Raw genomic sequence first — 25893 nt, forward strand, 5'->3', positions numbered from 1 at the left:
AATGGCAAAAACCGTTCACAGGACACCGTTCAAATGAAAATCAAACGAAACACATCATGGGAAAGGGAGAAACATGCAGCATCCCTAAATGTAATGGGAGCAGCATGACAGCAGAAGGCGGGCAGTCCAATCTGAATGCACCACCCAGGCAGAATCCATCAGCTTTTTGAACCGTCTGCAAAACTGAAAGCAAGGGTCTCCTCCTAATTAGTGTTAATTTGTTAAAAGTTTTTGGACACTTTCAAAATGTGCCTTTGCAAGAATCACGCCCCCCCCCAACCCATCACCCCAAGGGCCCCAACAAAGGAATCTGCTCCTGATCACTGCTAGAGTCATGGTTTGTCTTCAGAAATGCTTTGCTTTTTCCTTCTTATTCCTCTTCCTCTTCCTCCTCTTCTTCCTCCTCTTCCTCTTCCTCATCGTCATCTTCATCATGGCAGTGTGTGATTTCCTGAGGTGCCTGCGGGAAGAGGTTGGGTGGTTTGATCTCACTGATGGAGCGGGTCAGTTGATGCCGCTTGTAGTCAGAATCTTTAAAATCCACTGAAGTGCGATTGCGCGTGGCCATCGGCGACTCCTTTTCATTGATGTCGACGTGCGTGTGCTCTACCGTGGACTCATGTGGCATCTACACATGTAAGAGAGAGAGAGGAGATGGCGAGGGGTGTCCCAGTCCCAGTGTGTCTCCCCAAGACAGATGGAGAGCAAACCCCAGAACGTGACCATTTGGCCCATGGTGCATCAAATGCCACCCAACCCTCCAAGGTACCGTTCCTGGTGCTTGCGGCTTGTGAAAGTGTTCACGAACACAAGCGCAGGCACCTTTGGGACCCCTGCCCATGCCCCCAGGGTCTGCAACTCACCAGGACATGGGCGGCTCTGAAGAGGTAACTGAAGGGGTAGTAGAGGAGATTGATGAAGGAGGCTGCATAGAGATCAGCGTAGCGCATCACCTGGCTGGCAAACAGGGTCTGCCGAGAGCCGCTGCGGAAGAGGCTCCCCATCATCCCGTAGCACATGTCCATGTCGTGGGTCACTTTCTACAAGCAAAGGGAAGGTTAGATCCTGGGCCGGGCAGGCAGCAGCGCAGAGCCATGGCAACACGGAAGTGGAGCACAGAGAGAGCTGGGGGCTACATGAGATCTGCAGGGATCTCCAGCAAGGCTTTCCGTGCTTGGATCCCGCAGCGTCAGAGCCCAGATGAGTCCCAGCTAACAGAAGGGAAGGCAGCAGTGGGCTCCGGGCCAGCACCTGCCCCAGGCTGGCACCCCAGGGCTGGCTGAACCAGAGGCTACAGCCCCTCCAAGCTCATGTGTGCCAGAGCCCCGTTCTGCCGCAGTGAGCACCGTCAGTCAGCACTGCTGTGCGCATGAGGAAGGAGACCCTATTCCAGACCAGGCTGCCTTTCAGGAGTGCCAGTGACACCAGTGAGCTGAGAAGCTCTTCCATTTCTGTCCACAAAGACAGAATGGCTTTGCCAAGCTTGCTGTGCCCACCCAAAGGCAGAGCAAAGCATTTCAGGGTTGAGCAGTGGGGTCAGGTTGTCAAGCCCTTTGGGATCCAAAAAGGATGAAAAGGGATTTTCATGATTGGTACCTTAATGCGTCTCTGGATGGAGCTGATGTCAGGGCGTTCATTGCTGCTACTGTCCAGATGCCTAGTTACAGGCGAGAAGGTAAATACATGGTGTGAAAAGCCTTTCAGAACCAGATGCTGTGGGATGGGGGCTCGGGGGAGGGAGGCTGGTCTGGAGGGGAAGGTTGGTCTAGTGAGCAGAGCCCAGGCCCGAGTCAAAGCTAACCCAATGCCAAGGGTTCATCAGAGCCGCTCGTTAGCTGTTGCTAGGCTGGGAGAGGCAGCAGGAAAGTTGTCAAGTGTTTGAACACTCACTTGTATAGCTCAGCCAAGAAAATGTCCAGACTCTGCAGCTCTTCAAAAAGGGCTGGAAAATCCAGAAAAGAAAAGGGAGAAAGGTAAGTTCAAACTGTTGAAATGAAAAGGGCTGAAAGCAAACCCACCATCCTGCCCGCTCCCCTTGCATGGCAGTGGAGAGGCACTGCATCAAGGAGCATGGCATCTCACAGCCACTGTGCAGGGAGAGTGTTCAATCATGCTCTGTGTGCCACCCACAGAGCTTTGGGCTCGGTTCCTGGTTGCCCCTTTTGTTTTTGAGGCTGAACCTTTGCAGCCCTCACCAAAACCTTCCAACCAGCCGTGGGGCAACCTGCATAACCCCCAGACCTATTCACACACCAAAGGGCAAACCTGGGAGAAAAGCAGTAGCGCTGGAGGATGGGAAACACACAGCACTTTGGCAGCTGAGCAGCAGAGGGAGCGGGAGGAAGGAGGAGGAAGCGGCTGGTGAGCAGGGACTCCCTGCAGATGGGAGAGCAGTGGCTCAGGCATTACAGGGAGAATAACCCAGGTGTCGTCAGATACTTTTTACCAGAGAAGCCACAGCTCCATACGGGCAGGACAGGAGTTACGGGGTCAGGGTTATGGATGAGGAACAACTCAACCCCACCCAGCCACAGCTTCTCCCCCAGCCAAGTCAACGCTTGGCTGATCACGTGCAAGCGGCCTGGGAAAGAGCACAGGAAAGGCCTGGCACCCCGAGGTCAGCCCACGTGGAGCCACCCCAGCTCCTGCCACCAACACCCAGCACCAGGGAAAAAGGGCCAAAAGGAGAAGTGGCAAGCCAGGGTGATCTCCCCCCTGCACCCCTTTGCCCTGGAGATCTCAGGGGTGCACCACCAGGCAAGTAAGAGCAAAGCCTGGCCTGGGGTTTGCCTGGCTGCTGACCGCTTTTGTCTGTCCAGACATGCAGCTCCTGCGCCAGCTCAGGGATCACTAGGAAGGTCCTCCAGCCCTGGCGCTTCTTGGACTTGAGGATGTCTCCAAAGATGTGGTCTCCGATGTATAAGATATCCTTCCCTTTGGCACCCAGCAGGTCACAGACTGTGTCTGAGGAACCTGAGAGAGGAACAGCACGGCTCAGAACGGGGAGCAAAAATAAAATGTGTGGCTCATTTCAGAGGGTCAGTTAGGGACAGAGCAGGTGCATTTTCCTCCCAGAAAACTCCACTGCTAAACGTAGCACCCCTGCTTGGCCATGGCACCATGGGGCACTGCCCACCCACCTGGGAGTTCACCCAGGGACAGCTTTGCCCACACACACCCCCACATGAACGGCAGCAGGAGAGGGGCCATGCTGCCTCCCACCCCATGTGAGAGTAATGGAGCCCTGGGCATCACAGACATCCCGCTGCCCTTCCCTGGCTCAGGGGACCCTCCAAGTGCAGTCACATTAGTAGCAGCACCGTAAAGACAGCTGGGAACATTGCACCGGGCTAGCTGCAGCTCCCCTTCCACCACAAGCCCTGCAGTGGCTTTTCCCAGACCCCCCCTACCGAGGAAGAAAAGGGAGCTTGAAGAGGAAGACATGCATTTCTTCCCCGAGTTGGGCAGCGATGGAGCTTCTGGTGCAGTGTGCAGAGGGCACAGTACAACGTGCTTTGGGAAACACAATCTTGCCTAGTGCCTGGCACAAGCCGTCTCACAGCTGGAGTGGCTGAAGGCCACAAGGGAACGTCAGAGCCACTCCACGGGACAAGAAGGATTCTTGCCTCACCTCCTGAGTACACGATTCCATGCTGCAGTGGGCCAGTGTAGGTACCAATCTTCAGCTTCCCAGTCACCTGAGGAAGGAGATACTGTGTTAGTACAGAACAGCTGATGGTCTGGATCTTTTCTGTCCTGTTGATACTCTACTCTTTGTGTCTGTCTCACTCCCAGGCAGCCTAGGGGTGGCTTTCCACATTCTTTTCCTGTTGCCACCATTAAGGAAGCCAGAAAAGCCTTGAGCTCCGCTCTGCCCCAGATGATGGGGTTGCTCAGGAATCACTAAGAGGAGAAGCCAGCCCACCGTGTCTAAACACTGTGTTGCCTGTTGCCACTAAGAGACGCCATACAGGAGGTGCACGAGCCCTTCCAGCCATAGCGGCACCCTCCATATGCCACTCACCGTGTCCACCTGTCGCAACACGGTGCCTTCCCCAAAGAAGAGGGGCTTTCGTGCATCCACCAGTATCAGGTCGAAGTAGGACTGCCATGGCCGATGGGCACTCCCAGGCTGCAAAGGCAAAACCAAACCCCAGAATCAGGCACAACACAATCAACCACAGGGAGTTTAACTGGAGTGTCATTGTCCATAACCATAACCTTGTGGCACTGCTGGTCCACCAAAATCCCCTTGTGTCTCTCGTGGTATGACGCTGGGTTGCCAGCACCATCTCCTAAAGCATTCCCCTGTGGTGGCAAGCCCATCCCAACGCAGCCTAGCAGGGAGGACTGAGGATGTGGTGTGAGACAGGAGAACTGCACTGAACGTCCGTGTCACAGCTCAGCTGCCATGTAAAGAGATGCTGTAAATGACACCACTGCCACTGTTTCTGAAGGTGACATCCTGCATAGATCCAGACATATGCAACTTCATGGCTTCAGCCTTGCAGGCCATGCTGGCACATTTGCCAAGAGTGGGGAAAAATGCCTGGACCCTATTCCACAGAGCACGGCGTTGAATCGCAGCCCTGCCCAAAGGACACTGGGCATTCATGAGCCCTTTCTGCTCTGTGCTTCTGCTCTTTCTGAGATCAAGACCACAGCAAGGAGTTTTCTGAACTATCAGTTGAGGTGATTTTCCATGTTCTGAAAACTTCTCCCTTGGCCACCTTCTACCTTTAGAGCACAGTGTGAAAACACATCTTTTGAGCGTGAGATAGCCTCCCAGTGGGAGGCTGAGAAAGCAGTATAAATTCAGCTCATTAAGCCTCTCTCCAAAAGTTGCCAGGGCTGAGTTTTGACCTCAGAAAACCAGAAAAAGCATAACTAAAACTTTTGGAGTTACCATAGTCAAGGCACAATCGGTAAAACTCTTTCCTTTTCCTTCAAGGTTTTTTTAAACAACATCTAAAACATTGTGCAAGATTCTAAGAAACCTGGCTGCAAACTGCCACAGTTAAAACGTGTTATCACTAAAATAATGTTATCATTATCACAGATTATTGTTTGAGACCAGATGATGCCTCTTTTCTCTTTGTTATATTGTATTTGCTTTGATCCCATTCAAATAGGACAGAAAACAGCAAGTGTATTTTAACCAGATTAAAGCAACTAATCCCATGCAGCCGATGAAGCAGGATTAAAATGCTTTCCAGCTACACAGATAATTAGGCGCATCAATTCCTATTGAAACTGCAGTCTAGAAATCACATACCTTTGGTCCATGTGGAAAGTCAAACAAGTAAGTCATAATTTTCTGAAAGACAGAAAGAAAGTATTCAAAGATGCATTTTTAAACATGCATTTATGTAGTTTATAAAAGCATATTTTTCTGCTTTTATCTTTTCAGGTTACAGAACTCTATTTTCAGGATTTACAGGAAAGTCAGCACAAGATATGGAAACAAAATGAATGGATGAATTTATAGTTACAGGAATTAAAACAGTAATTTTTATAATCAAAGAACACATTTGCCTCAGGTATATTTTGCAATGCTTTAAAATGGCATATAAATGTTTGGATTTCTCTTTCAGCCTTTTAATTGCTGAGGAACTGAGTGAGGCACAGAGGGACTTAAGCCAGGCCCATGCTAGGTCAGTAACAGAACCAGGACTACAAAAGATGATTCCAGACCTAATCTGCATTCACCACTAAACCATCCTACATCTAGCTTAGAAAACACCCAGTTCTCCACCAGAAGATGTCCTACATCCCATATAAATGAATGGCTGGCTTTTGCTTATTTCATTATATATTGACATGACAATTCAAGCAGAACTTACGTCTGTGTATTTATAGTCACTGTTTGTGACGAGAAACACCTTCCCCACTTCATTCATGCGGCTGAGCAGCAGTGGCAGCTTCCCCTGAAAGCCAAGGGAAATACAAGTCACACACAAAATTTACAGAGATTCATCATGGGCAAAACACTCTCAACTACGATCCCACCACACAAAACAAAGCAAATTAAACCAACAAGCAAGCGAACCCACATGTTTTGCACTGGCCAGAGCCAGGAAAGCTCCTGCTCCCTTCCATGTAACACCCCTCCAGCGCAAGGCCCAGGGGAAGAAGGTGAGGGTGAAGGGCTCGGCAGGGCTGCGGTGCCTCTGCCAAGCACCCTGTGCTGCTCCCACCGACCTGCTCCATGCCAGGCACGCTGGAGCAGCTCCTCCAGCTCAAAGTCAGTTCCTGAAATGGGCCCAGAGGCAGGTGAAATCTGAGCTCACATGAACCACAAGTTGGAGCGTATTATAATTCCAACCTCAAATGAGGGAGAATTTATTCCTGGGGCTATTTTTATTGAATCATAAATCTCAGTCTATTGCCAGAGTAGCTGATTACCTTACAGGACAGTTTCCTAAGAATTTTGCAGGCATGTAACTAGAAACAAGGTTAGCTGCTTTAAAGTGATACTCTACCACGGAGCTCATCTAAACTAAAGAACGTTTATACCATAAGTGGTCCAGAGGGGCCCTGCACACTGCAGAGAGGGCAAAAGTAAGGGAACCACTGGAGCTTGCTCAGTTAGATGTGCTGAACACACATTTTGGGGCTATCAAGGGACTGGACATCGGTGAGTATTTCAGGATCTTTCTCTCAGTCCCTCATGGTTAAATGCATGTAACATTTTTATTGGTTGGCTAAGGAATACTTCTGTCTAAAAAGATGGTCATCTGTTGCTTTTTAAAAAAGAGGTCTGCTTAGGCAGAGAAAACATGGGCAGGGAACACAGTTGCTTTCACCACCAAAAGAAACAACACGAGCCTTGCCAGCACATTCACCTGTGTCCCGTGATAATGTTTCCTCTGGCTTTTATATTTTACGTAAAAAACATGCATGTGAATACAAAATCACGTGGATCACTGGCTCGGAATAAAGGCTGCATCCGAACTTTCCACTTTGTCTTTGGTTATTACAATAGAAATCACAGTGTTATCTGTTTTGTGATTTAGTAAAGCAAATCAGCATGTTTATTTCTTGCCTGCTTACTCGGTACAGAATGTCACGTAGCACAAAGTAAAGTAACTTCACACTTACATCTTTCACCACATACTTCTCCAGATTCTCAAGGGTCTTCTCCTTGAGTGATCCCTGAAATAGAAACAACAGAACCCAGTGAGGTAATGGAAACTTATGATGTAAGAGACATCAAAGTAATGCCAACTTTCACACTTTAAAATGCTGTGAAAGTACAAACCAGGGCGAATCTGAACCAGTGACTCTAGAGATGAGAGGCTTTGAGTAGCAGGGACCATCACAAACTCTGTGATCCATCGATTCCCTCACCATGGTAAATAATCCACTTCAACAGCATTTTAACCCTTTCAGAAGGGAATACAATAGAAACAAACAAAAAATAGATTTGCCATACCAAACAAGACAGTCAACGACCTGTCTCCAACACTGACCATAATGCTTTACTCAAAGGCCAACTCCAACATTTATCACACAACACTGCATAAGGAAAGAAAAATAGATTCCTGACTTCTGCATGGCTAGAAGGACCACCACGTGTATAACTGTGAGCAGAGTTCTCCTGTGATGGTTCTCCAACCCACCCCAACAGACCTCTTGAATGAGTAAGAACAAGAAAATCAGGTGTTTAACCAGATGTTAATGCTCTCAAAATTATATTCTAAATTTGTGCACAAGTGTGTTAAAAAGGTGAACTGCCTCTCCTCTCTAAACAGAGAAGAGTTGACGTGTTTCTCTGTTTAATGCAAGTACTTTTCAGACAACATAAGATAGTACCACTGTAAACTATTTACAGTAAAATGCTGCTTTAATAATTAGGACTATGTATAAGTTGTGGACTTCAAGTGCAAATACCCTTATAGCATCACGTTCTAAAACCCATGAATTACAGTGTAGAAATGGAACCTGGGCACAGTAAAAAGGAATAGGAAGCCAAGACAGATATACTCCAGTACCAGGAGGGCAGCGGAGATCTTGACTTACTCACATACAACCGCAATTTATTATTTGCTCACTAGGCGGCAAAGCAGGGCTCTTGCCCAAAAGTGGAATAACAGCTCATAAATTACAAACCAGTCCCCCTAACTCAGTTACGACTACAGACGTCCCAAGGAGGTCTTGCACTCACCTTGTAATGAACCCAGTCAACAGCATCTCTGACATCCTGGAACATACTCCTGAAGGACATGAAGAGGTCTCCATCTTTAAACCCTGTTTCACAGCTGTGAGGAGAAAGAAGAGACTGTAGCAGCCAGTCGTAGCAGGTAAGAAACATGTCAAGGAGAGAGACAGTACAAAATGTTGTTTGGAGTTTGTGTTTTCATCTTACCATAATGGTTTCTTATTTACTACTTTACCGTGACTCAGACTTGAAAGAAGGCTACAATCAATCTGCATGTTACCCAAGAATGTTTGTTTAAAATTTTAGGATGTGGGTTCCTGACTACGGGCCTCCATAGCAGTACTACAGCTTTCTATGACTGCAACTCTTATTTCTCCCCGAAAGTATTACAAGAAGGAAAAAAGACTGGGACTGTGCAGTTTGCAGCATTTTACAAAAGATGAATGGTACTGAGAAAGTAAGCAGAGTGCTGCTCTTCCTCTCTCTTTCCAACAACAAAGAAGGGGGTGCCATGGAAATCAACTAAATGTAATACTCACTGCTGAGAGGAGGAACTGCTTCTGTGTTGCACAGTTTGAGTTAACGTGAGAAATTTCCTCTACAAGATACTTTGGAGGTATCTTTGAGACATCCATGAGAGTTTGCATCAGAAGAAATCAAGGAGGATTAAACAGAGCTGTATTTATTATGACAGCAATCATCATGCCTGTCCTGAGAAAGGATACTTTACCTGATGGACAGTCGGTATAAACTGTTCCCCTGCTCCCAGGTAAAATCCCATTAAACCTTTGCCTTCCACTCACATAATAGGCAAAGTTGACCCATCACATGAGTCAGCAGCACAGCAGCATTTGCCAGTTCAAACCGCAGCTTGTTTTTATGCTTATACCTATTTGAAAGCTAGGTAAATACTCATGCTACACAAACAGCGTTGCACACCACACTGTGCCTGAGCATTTCACCTTTAAGTGAACAAAGTCCTCAATTATGACACGAGGGACTTGTGCTAACTGGCTGAGGAAATCCAGCCTTTCAGTTACCAGTTCAAACATGACTCCAGTGGACACAGGTTCAAAATGAGCTGTCTGGTGCCTGTAATCACACTGTAATACGTGTGTGGTCTTATAAGCTGCCCCAAATACCAACATCAGTCAGTATGGTGATACTGATACACCCAGTGAGGGAGACCTTCATAACCAGCCTCTGCTGCACACACAGATCATCTCATCACCACTAAATTCTCCTAACGTCAAAAGAACAAGAGGCCTGAACTCTTCCCCACTGAAACCACTTGAGGGGCCTCCTCTGATATTAGAACATCTCCATCTGTGCTGTATTGCTCTTTATAATAACAGTCTTACTCTACCATCAGCACCTCGAACTGGAGAAAATACGTACCTAGTGTACCGGTCACAGTTAGTAAAGAAATCCACTAGGCAAGCCAATAGGTAGGTCTCTGCAAAGAAAAAAAGCAAGATTTTAAAACAAGGACAACATCATATGGCTAGCTACCTTTACGCCCTGTGCCCAAATGAAGAGAGTTCATGCAAAAAAAAAAAAAAAAACCACAACAGGTAAGTAGAGTAAGACATTAACAAAGCTTTACTGGCTTCAAAGACACAGAAACAGCTCTGCATTGGTTCACATTAGACTCACCTGGCAGATTGAATAATGTGTTCAGGATGTAAAACCTATCTGTGTCGTCCCTCTGGATAAATTTATTTGGATATTGATCCCGTGTTTCAGGCCTAAGAACAGATAAGGTGGAGAAGAATGAAACCACAAAAAATAATGACAATAAAACGTGCTGACCTGCAAAATACAGTTGTAGTGGGGTCCATTAACTTGAGTCTGTTGTGCTTTAATCAACACCCAGCTTTCCCATGTGCACTAGTGGCACAAGAGCAAAACTGCATCCACCAGCATTCCTTTCACCGTGCTGGCTCCAGCACAGCCGGGCACAAAGCCCTCATCGCTGAGTCAGCAAACTGAGCAGAGCCCACACAGGGAAACAGAGTGGTCGAGAGTCCACAACTTGACCTTAAGCCCCATGCTGCTGGCTGTGAGGATGCTTTAAATCATCTGCACTTTCATTGTTTGCTTATCTTAAACTTTCCCCCACTTTCCATGTGTTGGTTTACACTCTCCGGAGCAGCTTTCCGCAGGGGAGTGCTCGGCTGTGCTGCGGGAGGCTTGCCTGGGGCCCTCTGCAATTAATCAGCAGGGTGGCAATGACTAAAGTAATTTAATTATTCTCGTTTCCTTCATTTCTGGGGCTTCTGAAAATCACCTCTGACTCACAAGAGGAACTTGAGTGCACTCATAAGGGCTTTTTCTAGATTTTGGCTTCCTGATGCAAGGACTCACAGGTCTGCAATGACAAGGCTTGTCACCTTGGGGGCCCTGATCTGGCCTGCACTTACCTTCCACCCATCCACCCTTGCAGCAGGGATACGAGGGGATTTGCTGGGACACATCAGGCACGTAGCACTGCGGTCCCCTCTGCTTCCTAGAGTACCTTCTCTGGGGCAAGAGAAACGCAAGCAGCCCGGGAAGGCTGCAGGAAATGGCACACGATGCCTCACTTCTGGACAGTCTCAAAGGTCAGAAACACAAAGGGGTAGAGCAAGCTTGTTCCTTCCCCAAGCCAGCTCAGGCCCTCGACCTTTCTTAGCAATGGCTGTGGAGTTAACAGTCTCACAGGGCACAGGTCCTCTCTGTTCCCAGCAGACCTCGCACAATGGCTTTGTCTTAACTGACAAGCTGCTGATGTTAAACTGTGCCAGGACAGGTGAAGAGCTCCCAGGTCATCCCTTCAGCCCCTTCTCACAGCACACTTTCTTCTATTCCCAGCACACCACTGATGTGCCTGTGCCAGCACGGACCTTTCCTCTATAAACACCCTGGGCTGTTGCTGTGTCTGGGACCCTCAATGCATCCCCAGTTGATCCTGGAGTTGTAGAAACATCAGTACAGCATCTGCTATTAGTGGAGTCCCCATGACTCCTTACACAAAGGGTGCCCTGAGGATCAGTGGCACAAAAGAGTGTATTAAGTGAAAAAGAACAGCCAAGAGTCAACACTCACCCTCTGAGGAAATTAAAGCCATGTGCACACACTAGGAGGTTCCCATAGGCATCAACTTTCAACAGGTTCCCATAGTGGGTATCAAACACCAGGCCTCTGTTAAGAAAGCAATTTAAGATCTGAAGAAGCGAGAATATTAAGCTGTGACCATTTTAATAGCAGTTATTTCCAAATCAGCTCTAGAACAGCTTGCTCACTTGGCGTAGGGCATCAGAACAGAGGTGCTGTTATTATGCAGACACGGTCCCTACTGTCCCTTTTACCTGGCTACAAGTAAGCAACAAGAGCCCTGCATTGCTGGGTGAAAGGTACGGCCGATCTGCTCTCCATCGACTTGAAAACAGAACTGTTTAACCTGGCAGAGGCTTCGCTGTGCATGTACCACGGAAGACGTGGGCCTCTTCCACAGGGTCACAAATCTGACACCTGTGTTTGTGGTTCCCTGACAGCCCTGCTGGGCTGCAAGGAAGAGCGAGGTGGAAGAGCGATAAAGGAATTTCTCCCCTCTTTTTCATCGCTCTGTCACAGACAGAGACAGATCGGGCATGTAACTGTTGCACAAAATGCTTTGGACATTCCAGCAAAACTCTGTCTCACTTATCTAGTAGCTTGCACCTGGAGAACACAGCCTTCCCACAGAGACATCCCTTCTGTCCCCTCCCTGGGATGAAGGCAGTGGGTTTAATGAAGTCTTCATCACGGGTTTGTGAAGGGATGTTGTCTTGTTACAGGCATGGGCGCACCCAGCAACAGTCTTGGTGTAAACATGCTGAGAGGAGGGAAGGAAGGAGGCTGCCAGACTGAAAACTGGAACAAGCCAACCGACCCTCTGGTCCAGCCTTTTGTAAAGATCCAAAGGAGTCAAAAAAGCAAAATCCAGCAAAGGCACAAGTGGAAACAACTTAAAGGCGCAGAGATATATCAAAAGCCTTGTTTAAAACAAGCAATGTCTTTTTTACCTCGCTACCAGAAGACAAAATGTAAGAATTTAGTAACTTCGCACCATTAACGTTGCTTTTGGTGTTTGATCTAGACAAGTGAACTGGATTGGTCCCACTTTTATTGTTGTTTACTGTCAGCTTAATTTTCAGGATGTCTTATGCACCAGGACACTATTAATTAAAATCATTAAAGAATAATGTTCTGAGACATTCCAGCAGCCTCATGGATAGTAACGGCTCCTTCTCCCCTTGATTTTAACTCCCAATCCAGTTGTGTCTCTGCTGTCTTTGCTTTGAAAGGTTATTTCTGGACCATGTTTTCAGCAGGCCTCTTTTCTTGCACACTCCCTCTTTGCTGGCATGGACTCATGTGTGCAAAGGCCCTCCACATACTGGAGCAGTCTGCTCCTTCCCCATGATCTGTGGTCAACGACAGGGTTTACAGGCTCCACTCTGAAAACCTGGCCTCATGTGTTCCCTATGAACTTTACAGAACAAATATTCAAGGCCTCGAGCAGGCTGGGTCAGTATCTGTTAGTCATTTACCTGGTAGGGAATGCAGGATCATACACAAAATTGAGCAGCTCATGAGGGTATCCAATGGAAACTAATCTTTCTACGGTCAGGTCAAATCCAAGAGATTCGTATTCAGGGGATTTATACACTGTACCAAGATGAGATTTCAGTTAGAAAATTTGAAAACAGCTAGGGGGTTAAACAAGAAGGCAGTTAAAAGTAATATACCCGTTCACCCTCCTCCCTCCTCCACATCACATGCTCCCTTCTTCGCGCCTGCCCTCCGCTGCCTCGGGTCCCCCAGCCCGGAGCCACGGCGGAATTAGCTCGCGCTCCAGGACTGCAGCCGAGCGGAGCCGCAGTTCAGGTTTCAGCAGCAGAGTGTACCAGATGAAGTACCTGACAGTCTATCACAGCGCTCTGCATCAGGAAAAATGTATTTCAAACTGCAGCTCCTCTCCCTGCAGTCCCATTAGGCAGATGCATGAACGCTCCCTGTTCCACCTGCTCAGATCGGGTTTTGGGTTTTTTTTTTGTTTGCTGTGTTTTTGCAAAGCTGACAAAGAAACCAATAAATTTTGGGAACACCTGTATTCATGCTTAGACAGCCTGAAATTCATCACTGCTATGCTACTGTTACTGCTCTGGATACAATCCCAAAGCTTAGTATTGGCTCCAGATTTCATCTTGGGCGAATTTATGTCTGCTGCAGACTAAGTTAGCTTGAAGGTAGAGCTGTCAAGTTAATATACTATTTGCTTGTTAATAATACCATATGGTACTGTAAAAATCTGTTAGCTATTACCCTTGTTCGTCAAAATGCTACTCTTTTAAGCAGGCTTACTGTTCTCACATTTCAGAGGAGCTGCTGATCTGTGACACACACCTTAGCCCGATGCAAAAGAAACAGACTTGTTCAACCAAGCCATTCCTACCATCAGGCCTGTCTTCTTCCTGCAAATGACCTTCCCACGTACTGGAAATGTTACTGGTTAATCAGATCATTAAATTAACAATGAAAAGGAAATTACTGTGTTTCTCTGACAGTGTGTTTACGTTTGCTGCATGTCGCTGTCTTAAATTGGTCCTAAGGTGTAATAAGGTCAAATACAACCCTTGACTGCAATGAGGGTTACCATGGGTTCAGTGGGCCCAACTGTCTCAAAACACTTGAGTATTTAAAATTTAGCTGAGTAAAATATAAAAATATGCAATTTACGTAGTAAGCTTGTTAGAGTGCTTTTCCTGAGAGAGATCTAGCACATCTGTGGGACTCACAATATACATTAATACACATTGTCCATACTGTCCAGGTAATCACCACTGTATATATACTGTAGAATACAGAAACTCAATCTGAGAGGACAAAACAAATATATAAAATACTGCAAAAACACTAAAAAGGCAAGGACTATAGAAGAAACGAGCCTGTCAAAGGACTCAGATCATAGTAACCATGACAGAGAGCTCCCGTATCTCTTAATAATTTAAAAGCCCCAGAATCCTAAGAGTTAATTTTCCCCATGAAACTAACACCATTAAAAATGTAATAAGCAAACTGTAATATTATTGAACAGATATCTAAAATCAATAGAACAGTTATCAAAATTTTCAAGCATTATACTGATGGCAAACATCAACAACATGATAGAACATTCAGCACACGTAGTCTTTTCTGTCCTTTAGGAAAGGAAGGGTTGGTTGAGCTATAGGTAGGAATAAGCCATCAAAAACTACAGCTAATGAAGAAAGCAGTGACTGACAAGGCAATTTTAGGGAGTGAGCTAGAGCTGGAGGGAGCAAAAGGCAATTAGGTGATGAAAAACATTGTGAGAGTGACACCAGAGCATCAACTGGAGAAGGGAATTCCTCTGATGCAGGACTGTAAAGGCACTTCCCAGGGAAAACAGTAATAAAGACACCTGCACATACTCTCAGAAGCTAAAAGTGCTGCAAGGCTCCCCATTATGTGAAGCAGCCTCCAGTCCCCCGCTCTGTCCATGAAACTGTGGCACTCCTCCTCATTAGTGTCCTGGGAATTTGACCATGTTACCAACTTATCCATAAAACATTACTCCCAAACAAAACACTTCTCCAAGGAAACCCTGCTCTTTCTGAACTCACCAACCATAGTGATGCTGCCCAGACACAAAGAATCTCAGGGAGCACATTCACATATCCTCTGGACAAGCAGAAGTGGTTCATCGACAGCTCCAGCAGAACTCTTCCAGGGAAACTGTAGGGCTTTCTGTTAAACAGCCTGTGCATCTCGTTAACACTCCACCACAGAACGGCTGTGGTGGGACATGTGGCCAGCTGCTCACAAAATGCCCTCACTCAATTTCTTCCTTTCTGTATTTGTCTCTCTGTCTTAGATTTATCATCACAGACCTCCTTTTAACTCTCTGAGTCGAAGGAAACAAACTGAAGCACCTGTAGGAAAAAGGCTGAAGAACAGGTATCAACCTCAGCCTTCATCATCCCAAGTCTCTGTTGAGGCAGTACTGCAACAAGGTTAATCTGAATGTTTCTTTTTGGGGGGTAGTTACTCCCCTTACCTCTCAAGCTCTAGATTTTGCTTCCTTGACTTCTCTTGGAATAAAACTGAACTACCTCGGAAGTTCACTGAACTGCCTCAAGTCCTTTCCTTATTTTTCCACCACTCCACAGTATCTGGAAAATGAGAGCCTTCTCCTTGATACACAAACTAAACAGAGACACAGGAAACTGGACGCCTGGAAATGGGAAAGGAACAATAAACATGCTCCAGTTACAGTCATACTTACTGTTAATGATAAACTTTCCTTTAATTAGACACACAGCTGGGAACAGACCGAGAGCTCACCTTGACAGCAACCACGATCACAGCACATCCATCGGTACGAGCCACAACCCACTGACATTTCTCATAAGCTGTGTGAAGGCTTATTTCAGTAACATGAGCTTCCAGGCAAACAAACGATCCACCTCCTTCAGACCAAGTATGAACAGGCTAACACTGACGCAACTACAGCAGCACACACGGGGAAGATGCCCCTGTTGTATACATTACTAGATGAAAAAACGTAATTCAATATTGTACTCGGGGCTGGTTGCTTTCTCTCATATTTCGTTTACTTCAGGCATCAGTGGGGAAAAAGAGTAGAGAGGACAGATCAATATTTTTCTGCAGCTGCATGATGAAAAAATAGTTTAAAACTTTCCTGGAACATTCACCTCCCTCAGACCTGGTTGCTGAAACCACAACTGGAGATAATTCGTGTACCATGGCGATGCCATGAATTCAGCTATTTGCCATGCAGTGTCCCCCATGCTCAGCTCTTTCACCCAGAGCTTCCACTGAGACGGGACAAGTCTCCAAGCACCCTCAACTCTGACTGGTGGTGTTTTTAGAACATCTTTGCCCAACACACACAGGATGACAGTAAGACCAAGGCACAACATACATCTTACTCTGATTCATTTGCTCTTTCTCACTACTTGATGGCCACGTCCCTGCCACTGTGCCGAGTCTCTGGCTCCAGAGGACCATGTTATTTCAACAGCCTGTGTTCCAACACAGGCAAATGCTTCAGCGGCACAGGGCAATCGGCACCCAGCGCTCATGGATTATGCAACCAGGGTGGAAAGAAAACAACCAAAGCTTTAAAAAAAACAAAAGTCAGTTGACAGCATTTCAGCCTCCCCTTAATACCATCACTTGGCTTAACATTATCCTACTGAAAGGTAAAAAGCAGTACCCAGGGAGTGAACGCTGCAAGCCTTCAGGTCTGTGATGAGTGTGGGCATCCCTTACACAGTATGTGCTAGGAGGGAAGCCGATCTGGAATGAGCAGGGGTTGTGCAGTAAGGTATGCAATTCTCATGCATTTGTGTGGTTGTTTTTACCTTCGCTGCCAAGACACAGACAGTAACAATTTTATAGCCTTCTTGAAAAGAAAGAAGAAAAAAAAAGGAAAAAAGATCTCTACAGAGGCTCCAGCTTATGCAAAATGCTGCTGCCACGATTTTAACTCACATGAGGCAGATGCAGATTCAGAGTGTCACTCCAGTCTTGACGGAGTTACACTGGGCTCCCCTGTTAAAGAAAAAAATCATACTGATTTTAAAACTGCAACAGCTATGCCAGGTGGGGCTGTATCTGCTGGAGCTCTGTCCTCTGGAAGCTCAGAAGCCGGCCTGGCAGCTATTCCAAATACATTTACAGCTGATTTGTCGAGGAAGCACAGTCGGTAATCGTGCATCCTGCAGGCAAAATTCTGTCCTCATATCCACAAAGCAGTCTTAGATCATTAGCTCAGTGATAATTAGGAGGAAGAGGCTACAAGCGCGTTGCCCAAGTGACACAAACCCTTTGAGTTTCTCTCCGATGCACAGTAACTGGTTCAAGAAAAGGTCTCATGCTCTTTTGGGGGCCTTGCTATTATTGTCCATTCCTCAGTCGGTGACAGATTACTCCTTGCAGGGCACTCTCTTTCTTTCACACGACAAAACACCTGCACATGTCAGCACAGGAGACTTGGGAGACTGAGTCAGGAGCTACTCCGGGAATCGAGAAGAGAATTTTGCCCTGTATCTGAAGGTGCTCCCAGCGAGAGCCTCGCGCACCGCGTCAGCCTGATGTAGCACGTCTAAATTCAATTGTATACTTTAACGCTTACGCTTGGGCTTTTATGTGCAAAGCATTGCAGGATAAACCAGCACCAACCCTGCACATAGTGCTGCACCGTATTGCAGCGCACTAGTTTGCAAGCACACTCACAGAAGATCAAACCTATTCTGCAACAACTTACAGGTATGAACAGAGTAATCAGGAATAATTTTGAGATCCAATCTGCACTAAATACAAAGCTGAATGAGTTGGAATGGTGGTGCAAAAAGGACCCACAGAAGTATGCAGACCTCCTGGAAGGCTTTTCTGAAAATACGTGTTTAAAGCCTGTTTTGTTTCAAAATGAATAGCTGGAGAAGGCTGTAGTGCATGGGATGGCTCTGTTAAAGCTGTGGGAAGGAGAAAGCTGTTCAAGGGCTACCCATTTCTTTCCTTGTTCCTCCTCCACACACACAAAGATTTCAAATTCAGGCAGGGCAGCTTATTGAAGATGTAACATGGTTTTTTCCAGAGCTTGTCAACGCTTCTTACAAGCTAGTCAGGGATCATAGGAGAGAAACAGGAGCCAAATGGACAATAACTGCCCCTTTTTACACTGCTTCAGCCATGGCCATGTCACTTTTGTGAGATGTATTTGCTGTCTCAAACTGCACACCTGCAAGCCAGTCCTGCCTAGCCATTTTATTTCCAACTACTACGGATTTGGTGGTGGTAAAACTGAGAACAGTGACAACATACTGACTTCCCACACCACTGAGGCAGCTTGGAGGAAGCAGCTCTTCCTTGCCAGTGCCCTGGGTCAGGAAGGGAAAGGTGAGCTCGGGAGGTTGCTGCAACAACAACATAGCCCGCAGAACGAGCAGCTCTTCTGAGGAGCAAGGCAGGGTGAGGACTACTAAATTATGACCTGAAGTCTCATTCATCCCTGTCTCCTGTTTCTCCCCATCTGTCACCCTCTTTTGCCAGTGTGCTCTCCTATGACACCCTAGCATCTCCTGAAGTTTCATCCCTTCCATCAGCCAACTCCTCACCTGCCTCCTCTCCCAGCTGGAAGCCGAGAGCAGCCCAGGGAAAGGTGCTCGCAATGCCCCCAGAACCTCCCTGCATCAGCCCAGGTCTGCATGGAAGCAGCTGCTTTCCGCAGTGGGTGCATTGTCTGTTCCGATCCTTTGGGCACGTACCAGCTTGACTCCTTCCCCACGCAGGTGCTGAGCACGATGAGCTGTGGGCTTCTCCGTCCCTGGCCCTGGCCACTAAGAGTCTCCTGGGAATTTAAAAACCTTAGTCTACCCACACTGTTTTGGTTGGCAGATGAAACTAATTGGCTTTTGTCTTTCAGGAGTTCAGATAAGATCGGTATTTCTCAAACTAGAGGTGATGACCTCCTCCAAAGGGCTGCAGAAAGCTTTAACAAACACTCAAGCTTCAGAAATTTTATCCGCTATCTGGGTTCTCCAGAGGTCACACAAAGACAGATAAGCCCAAAGGTGGACAGATAATGCAAGGGCTTTAGCCTTTCCTCTGAAGCCCAGGAAATGCAGCCCAATGTTAAGTCTTGAAGAAATGAAAGTAAAATAACTAGAAACAGGTTATTTCAGTTGCTGCTTATTCCCCAGTGAGTAAGGCATGCAAATCAGGCAGTTAGGGACATATATGGACAGGTGGGTAGCTAGTAGCCAGATTTATATACATCTCGGGCACAACATGCATAATTAAGCTTGTGTAAATACATTTCTGAAATTACACAAACCCGATTTAAAGAGCAGGATCAAAGCGCTGCTCTTTTTAAGTGTTGATCCATATTCTGAATTGCACCATAAATAAATAATGCAAGTACGTATTGGAAATACATGTGCATCAATGTTGTGCTGATGAAAAGTGCTTAGTTAAAGCCTTGAGGACCAAGATCCGCTTTTACAGCCCCATCCCCTGTAACAGTACAAGTTTCTTTATATCCTGCCTCAACAATGTCTATCAAATGAGATCCTAGACTAGTGTCCCAAAATAGGATAGACCTATCCCCAGAGCTCTCCATTCTGTCAACATCTCCTCTGCATGTAGCCCCAAAGCTGGGCATTTAGTGCCAGCTATAGTCACCCCTCCATGGCCAACCAGCCCGCTAACTATTTCAGACAAGCACCCAGATACTCATTCCCTGGCACTTCTGATCACCCAACCTGCAACTCCAGCTGAGAATCCAGAGGGAAACAGTGAGTGACCAATCCTGGAGGTGTTTGGGACAGTGGACTTAATTAAAAATAAACCCCACTGAAGCAACAATACCAATTAAACATACTAGTAAGTGTTGGGCAGGCGTTTTACACACTGCCATAGTTTGAGGAAATTTTGTCTCAACTGTAAGGCCAGAGGTCTGAGGATCCTCTGAAGCAACCAGGTAGTGAAGAATGCTATCTGCCTCTACATACCGACCCTCCTTTCAGGGTATATATTATCTTCACAACCCGTTACAGAGCAATGCCAGTTTTCATATATAATTAGAAAAGAAGAGGATTTATGCTCTAGAATACTAATGACTTCAGCTTCTGTGTTACAGTGTCTTTTCTAACCAGGGGAGGTGTTGTCAGGCACCGTGACTGAAACAAAACGAAAGGGAAACGGTAATGTTTCAAGCTACGCTGCTCACCATGTTAAAATAATTCATTACGTACACAGGAAGGAATCTGAAATGTCATGTTTAAGTTTCACACCTGGGTATTAGCGTCCCTTTGGTTTCGACAGCAGAGTCAGACTGCTCAGCCCTGACGGAGCCCAGACTCACTCCTGGCGTGCGCAGCCTGGCAGGGTGCTGCCATTTTGCACTGGCAACACGCAGGGGACTTTCTTTTCCATGAGAACTGGAAACCCTGCAGAGGTACCTGTACTGCGGGAGCCTCCGTACAAACACGCTCAGCTGGCCTGGTAATCCCAGGAGTGTGGGTAAGCACAAACCTCCAGCTCCTCTTGCCTCCATTTCTCTTTCCAAAGCCCTGTCAAGTGTTACCTCAACTTCTGCCACGGCCGCTGCAGACATTTCACCTCACAGCATCCTCACCAGACACGAAGGGAAAAATGGACACTCCTCTTTAAAGCCCTGGCTGCGTACAGCACTAGCTTCAGTTCATCTCTGCCCACGTAAACACGCGCCTGCTATCTGCCTCCCTGCGTGCAGGGCAATGGAGTCGTGCACGTTTGTGCCGTGCTGACCTGGGAGCTCAGTGCCTGTAAACAAACTGACAAAGTGGTAAACGTGCCTAATTGTAACCGCAAGAAATCCCAAACGAAACCCATGGGACAACTCATATGTTTTCAATTAGGAACGTGGTGAATCACTGTCTTGCCATTTGTTTACGGACTCGGCTGAACTGTGACCATAAAGGATTTGTCTACGGTCAAAACAAGTTTAAAAACAGCAAGGAACGGACCCCAGCCCTCTTGACTCTTGGGCTTTGATTTTAACCACTAGACCGTAAATAAAAATGCACTATATTATGCAAAGCAGAATTGTAGTATTTCAGCCTATATTTGAGTTTTCGTAATACCAAACAAACAAAATGGGTAGCAACAGTATGTTTTGTTTCTTTGAATTCACTCAAATTTTCAACCTGAAATGAGAAGAAAACTGCTGCCATATTTAGCATAATTTTCACTTAATCAAAGAAATCTACCCAAAGAAGTGTTCTGTGCAGTAAGCAGTAAGACAAAGCTGAGCTTTAAGCACACTTCAGTATTTAATGTACCTTTTCTATTTGACTAAGAATTATTATTTGTAGTAATCAACAGCAAGACCTTGACTAAACCTCCAGGTGCGACCCAGGATATTTCCGTACGCTGAACACACAAGCTGCTCTGCTGCGCATGAACAGCCAGATCTTGCACTAAGCCTCTTGAGGCCACAGATGTTTTTGACAGTAAATCTGATAACAATCTGATAACAGGAAGCAAGGCAAGAGTCACTAATCATCAGAGGGTTGAATCTTTTGGATCTGAGCTTCAGTGGCTGCCCAGCACCCTTTTCTGGCAATGCCAAATACAGGGTTCTGGGTGGAAACCAGCACACACCTATAAAGAAGCACAAAGGCTCTGCAGTTCCCAACTGCAGCAGTGCCCGTAAAGCAGCTATGCACGCACTCTCCAGCCTGAGCGGGATGGAAAATTCCTTACCTCTAATGCTCCTGCAAACATCCCCAAGTGCACAGCACAGCTTTCAGCTCTAAAACCTCTAACCTGGAACTGTATCAGCTCCTGTTCTCCCACTCTGCATACTAAAAGGATCTGTAAAGACAGGATTTGTTGCTGCTTCAAGGACTGACACAGTATTGTATGTTCAGCTTGGCCCTGAACTGCTGGGTCTACACTCCAGGTTGTTTTTAGTGCTGCATTTCTACTTGTTTGAAAAACGAAAATGTTGTCAAGTATCATCAGCTTTAACTCTTCCCAAAGCAGGCTTATTACTGCTCTCATTGGTAAATTCCTGATATTTTTAGCTTTCTGCTGCTGCACTTCGCCTTCGATGTAACAAAGATTTGGGCTGTTTGGATATGCCTCAGAGGCTGGCAAAACAGCTTAGTGTTGGAAAGATTTCTTCTGCTGAATAAAAACGAATGGCTTGAGGTAACAACAGCAGCACTGAGGTCACATTTTGCATGTTGAGAGAAGCAATTCAGAGAGACTCTGCACTTCAAGGAAACTTCAGTTTGTCTGTTTTAGTAGTTGGCGTAACATTCCTTTGCGCTGGAATAATATTTTAAAGATGACTACACAGTCACCTGTTCTTTTATGGGACTTTTTTTATGGGTTCCCTGACACAAGAGAATCTTTTTTTGTGCTTAACAAGTGGCCTTCACAATTTACCTCTCTCAGATACAGCCCACCGGGAGTCATAATCCCATACTGGAAATATCCCTGCATTTCCATGGAAACAAACTACTGTGCCAAAATATGGGCTTAGCTCTTCAATGAAGACTTCCGAACAGGGAAGAAATAGCTGCATGGGCTCCATGGTCAAACATAATTCGCTAGCATCTAGAAATAAAAAGAAAATTACTTAAAGGTATAGTAGCCATTTATACACTATATCTATGGTATTACTCAGGTGTATCAGGGTACAAACGGATCCAGCTTCTTCTTTCTCTCCATATTCACTTAAGAGAGTGAGCCTGAAAAGCTACACATTTGTTTAACGGTGTGCGTCTGGGCTCATATGTAGCACAAGTTGCCCACGCTGCAGTAAGCCACATACTTAAGTTTTTCTGTAGTGCGCTAAAATAAGGCATTCGCATGCAACAAGAACACATGTGATCTCAGAGTTAAAGCCTTCTGTACTCTCAGCTTTGGTTCCTCCTACAGAGTAAGCTGTTAGTATCATCACATGGGTATTTGCAACAGTACTTCTACTGTGGTGTTAAGATTACTAGATAAGGGGGTCTATTAGAGTGAAAAATACCTCCATATTTCCATCTGGAGACTGCTAAAGACAAGAACTGGCCGTTGTTATACTAACAGCCTGCTGACCCAGCTTGGTGTTATTCTCATGTTTGTAAGAGCAAGAAAAAACAGAATATAGCAGCTTTTGAAACTTCCCTTACACTGTGAAGACTTGTTCTTTCAGCAGCTTCTGTCTAACGCTCTGATTCTTCAAGAATCCACAGACAGCAGATTAGCAGTTTGTCAGTCGGTGATTTACTGGGACAGAGCAAGCAACACATGCTCTTTCCACTCCTCATTCCCAGTGCCAGCATGCGAGATCCCACAGCTCCAAACCTTGATTTGCTCATTACACAACTTTAAATGGTCAAACTCCGAAAAGCAGCAACACAAAGCCAGCAGGGACAATAGCCACTCGGCACTGAGTTGGTATTTGAAAAAACAGCCAGCTCAAAGCATACTAGGAACAATTTAGCTTCTCCATTTGCCTTTAGCTTTAAAACACTAGTGGCTAAACCAGCCTCTGAAGTCTGCAAAAAAAATCTGCACCTGTTGAACTGGAAACATGCAAATGTGAAAACACAGACACCAGATGTGCAACAGTCAAGCCATCTCTCATTTTTTGCTAAGACAGTTTGAAGGCCACTGTTGTCACATCTACCAATTCCTTTCTCTAGCCACCATACTATTTCTGTATGACACCAAGAATCATATTATCCAGAGAACTGGGAAAGAACTAAACTGCTTAGTATCTCCCCAAGAGAGCCTCAAAGCCTGTAGTCCTTCCATCATGATGAAACTAAAGACAAAGCTTTAACCTAAGCAGGAGAGCCTCTTTAAAGGTCCCTTTCAACCCAAACCATTCTATGACTCTGTCTAACATTTGTATTGGAGTCAAGTACCGATAAACAGACAATAACACTATCCGAACAGAACAGAACAAATGTTTCTTTGTAGGTGCTTACATGACAACCTCAGCAGCTTTTTAAAATACTCAATCTTCCATGTATAACACTCCCATGCTTATACTTCGTTTTTTCATCTGTGCAATCCAGAAATTTTTTATACAAGGTAGAAATTCATTAGTCCCACTTCTCATTTGTGGAAACCAAGACACAGGAAACGGATACAACTCAGATACAGTAAAAAAACTAGATCGACTGAAGAACCAGTTCCCAATTCAGCTGCCACCTCTTCTCCCAGACCACATGCAGCAACAAGCCAATCCTAGCCTCTGGCTGAGTGTATCTTCTCCAGAGTCATCAGGTAAAGAAAAACATTTCAAAAACAAGATGTGGGTGTTAAAAATTTCCCTCCCCTCTAAACTGCAAGGATGGCTTAGACACAAACGCCTACTTGAGGAAGGGGCAAAACCTGTTTACGCATGTTGCACTTTGGAGTAAGTTGGGAAAGACTAAAGCTGTCTTTCCCATGTCTTTTCCTACGTGATGAGAAAAGCTGAAAGCATAAGCAATTTTGCAATAAAAATCTTTGCAGTGCACCACATCTTGGCATTAAATTGGCAATGTTTCCAGGACACAAGCTATATTCTAACCAGATTATGTTGTATTAATCATATTTGCACACAATAAACCCTGTATTTTTCAAGCCTCATTTCCCCTTCTTTTTTATTTAAACAGTTTTCAGCAGCCAACGGTAATTTTATTATTGATTTCTGGAGAACGTGGAAGCAGCAGTGGTTTAAGTACAGGAAAAGCATTCCAAATGAAAGCATCCTGCCTACTGATATTACATTTTATCTACCTCGGAGATAGAAGATAAAACTTTCAACAAGGCCATAACTTTCGGAGAAGGAGGGTAGTCACAGAGGAATCTTTTCAAGCATAATTGAGTTCGTAATTCTTACTAACTTCCTCTCCATATGCCAATGGCCCGGTGTGAAATTACAGCCAGTTTGAGAACCCCACTGCTTTAGCCCTGCTCCTGTCAAGGGACATCTATCCATCACCTCAATGTGCAACCTGTCCCATTTAAGACCTAGTAATGTCAAGGCCTCCCGCATTACTTGGATCCAGACCTACTAATGTAGCTCACACTGAGCAAGAAGCAGCCAAATAAAATGCTGTGTGAAACCAATCTCTCTCTGCTGCATTTCTGACGGGCCTCACCAACTCCTAGTCTCAGGTGAGTGCTGCAGTGAAGACTCTCTACTGACATACCTTTATCCTTCTTCCTGCAGTTTGCAGTAAACACCAAACAACGAAGGCTGTGAATCTTTTGGATTACGTGCAGCATTTTCCTTTAGCAAAGCATGGGCAGCCCTGACAGTACTAGTAAAGCAGGAAGGCAGACCAGAGTTGTTACAGACTACTGGTCTTCTAGCCAGTCAGGATGATTAAGCAGAGATTAATCATTCAGATAATAAAAGAAACTACTATTTAGCAAACAAAAACGCACTACAAAAGGACCCTCAAAACTCTTTAACGCAAGCACTTAAACAGGAATTTTTCAGTCTCTGCTGGCAGGCAGCAAGGTCAGCGGCAGAGAACCAAGGGCTGCTGGAGAGATGGCTGCGTAACATCACGCAAACTCGTCTTAACCTCTGCTACAGCAAGGGCTGAAATAGCTGAGGACTCTTGCTTGCGTCAAGCCCTCCAAGATTTTAAGCAGCAACTATTTAACTATGCACACAAACTACAGTCAAATCCTACTGTTCTTCCTGCTCCCTCGACTCTCCTCCCAGTAACACCTAACTTAAAAGAAACATTGTGATTCACTAACACAAGCAAACCAAAGAGACTGAATAGGAAGGGGACAGTCAGCTTCATATACAACACAGATTTCTAAGCCTCTAGTATTAGTGTATCCAGCACATAAACCTAGGGAGACTTGGCAGTTTCCATCCACGTAAGAGATCTTATTCACCCATGAGGATGCAACAGCAATCCTTCATGGAAAACAAGGAATCTAAAACCTGTGAAAGTTATTTCAGTTTTCTTTCATTTTATTTCGAGCTCCCAGCAGTCAAATTAATTCTAGCTGTAATTACAGTGGCTACAAATTCAGCAATTTAATGTCCATAATTTCTCAGAAGAGAAGACTAAAACCTTCAGGCTCTTTTCTTCAAGACAAAAAGACTTTGTTTGCCCAACCCACCCATTAGCAGTATTTCTCAACCCTATGCAGGGAAA

General features: G+C 45.7%; 1 protein-coding gene across 1 annotated transcript in view; it reads right to left on the minus strand.

Moving 5' to 3' along the window:
- Positions 1-25893, minus strand: part of NT5C2 (5'-nucleotidase, cytosolic II) — a gene marked incomplete at its 5' end in the record, with an annotated part of 29344 nt that continues 3451 nt past the window's right edge. Inside the window, 15 exons of the mRNA XM_010285279.1 lie at positions 1-628; positions 864-1040; positions 1597-1657; positions 1891-1942; positions 2803-2973; positions 3632-3698; positions 4025-4132; positions 5276-5317; positions 5844-5927; positions 7102-7155; positions 8168-8261; positions 9560-9617; positions 9818-9909; positions 11249-11344; positions 12736-12853. Of these exons, the coding sequence (XP_010283581.1) occupies positions 371-628; positions 864-1040; positions 1597-1657; positions 1891-1942; positions 2803-2973; positions 3632-3698; positions 4025-4132; positions 5276-5317; positions 5844-5927; positions 7102-7155; positions 8168-8261; positions 9560-9617; positions 9818-9909; positions 11249-11344; positions 12736-12853 (1532 nt within the window). The remainder of the gene's footprint in view (positions 629-863; positions 1041-1596; positions 1658-1890; positions 1943-2802; positions 2974-3631; positions 3699-4024; positions 4133-5275; positions 5318-5843; positions 5928-7101; positions 7156-8167; positions 8262-9559; positions 9618-9817; positions 9910-11248; positions 11345-12735; positions 12854-25893) is intronic.

The sequence above is a fragment of the Phaethon lepturus genome, unplaced genomic scaffold (assembly GCF_000687285.1).
Source record: "Phaethon lepturus isolate BGI_N335 unplaced genomic scaffold, ASM68728v1 scaffold1394, whole genome shotgun sequence".
NCBI lineage: Eukaryota > Metazoa > Chordata > Aves > Phaethontiformes > Phaethontidae > Phaethon > Phaethon lepturus.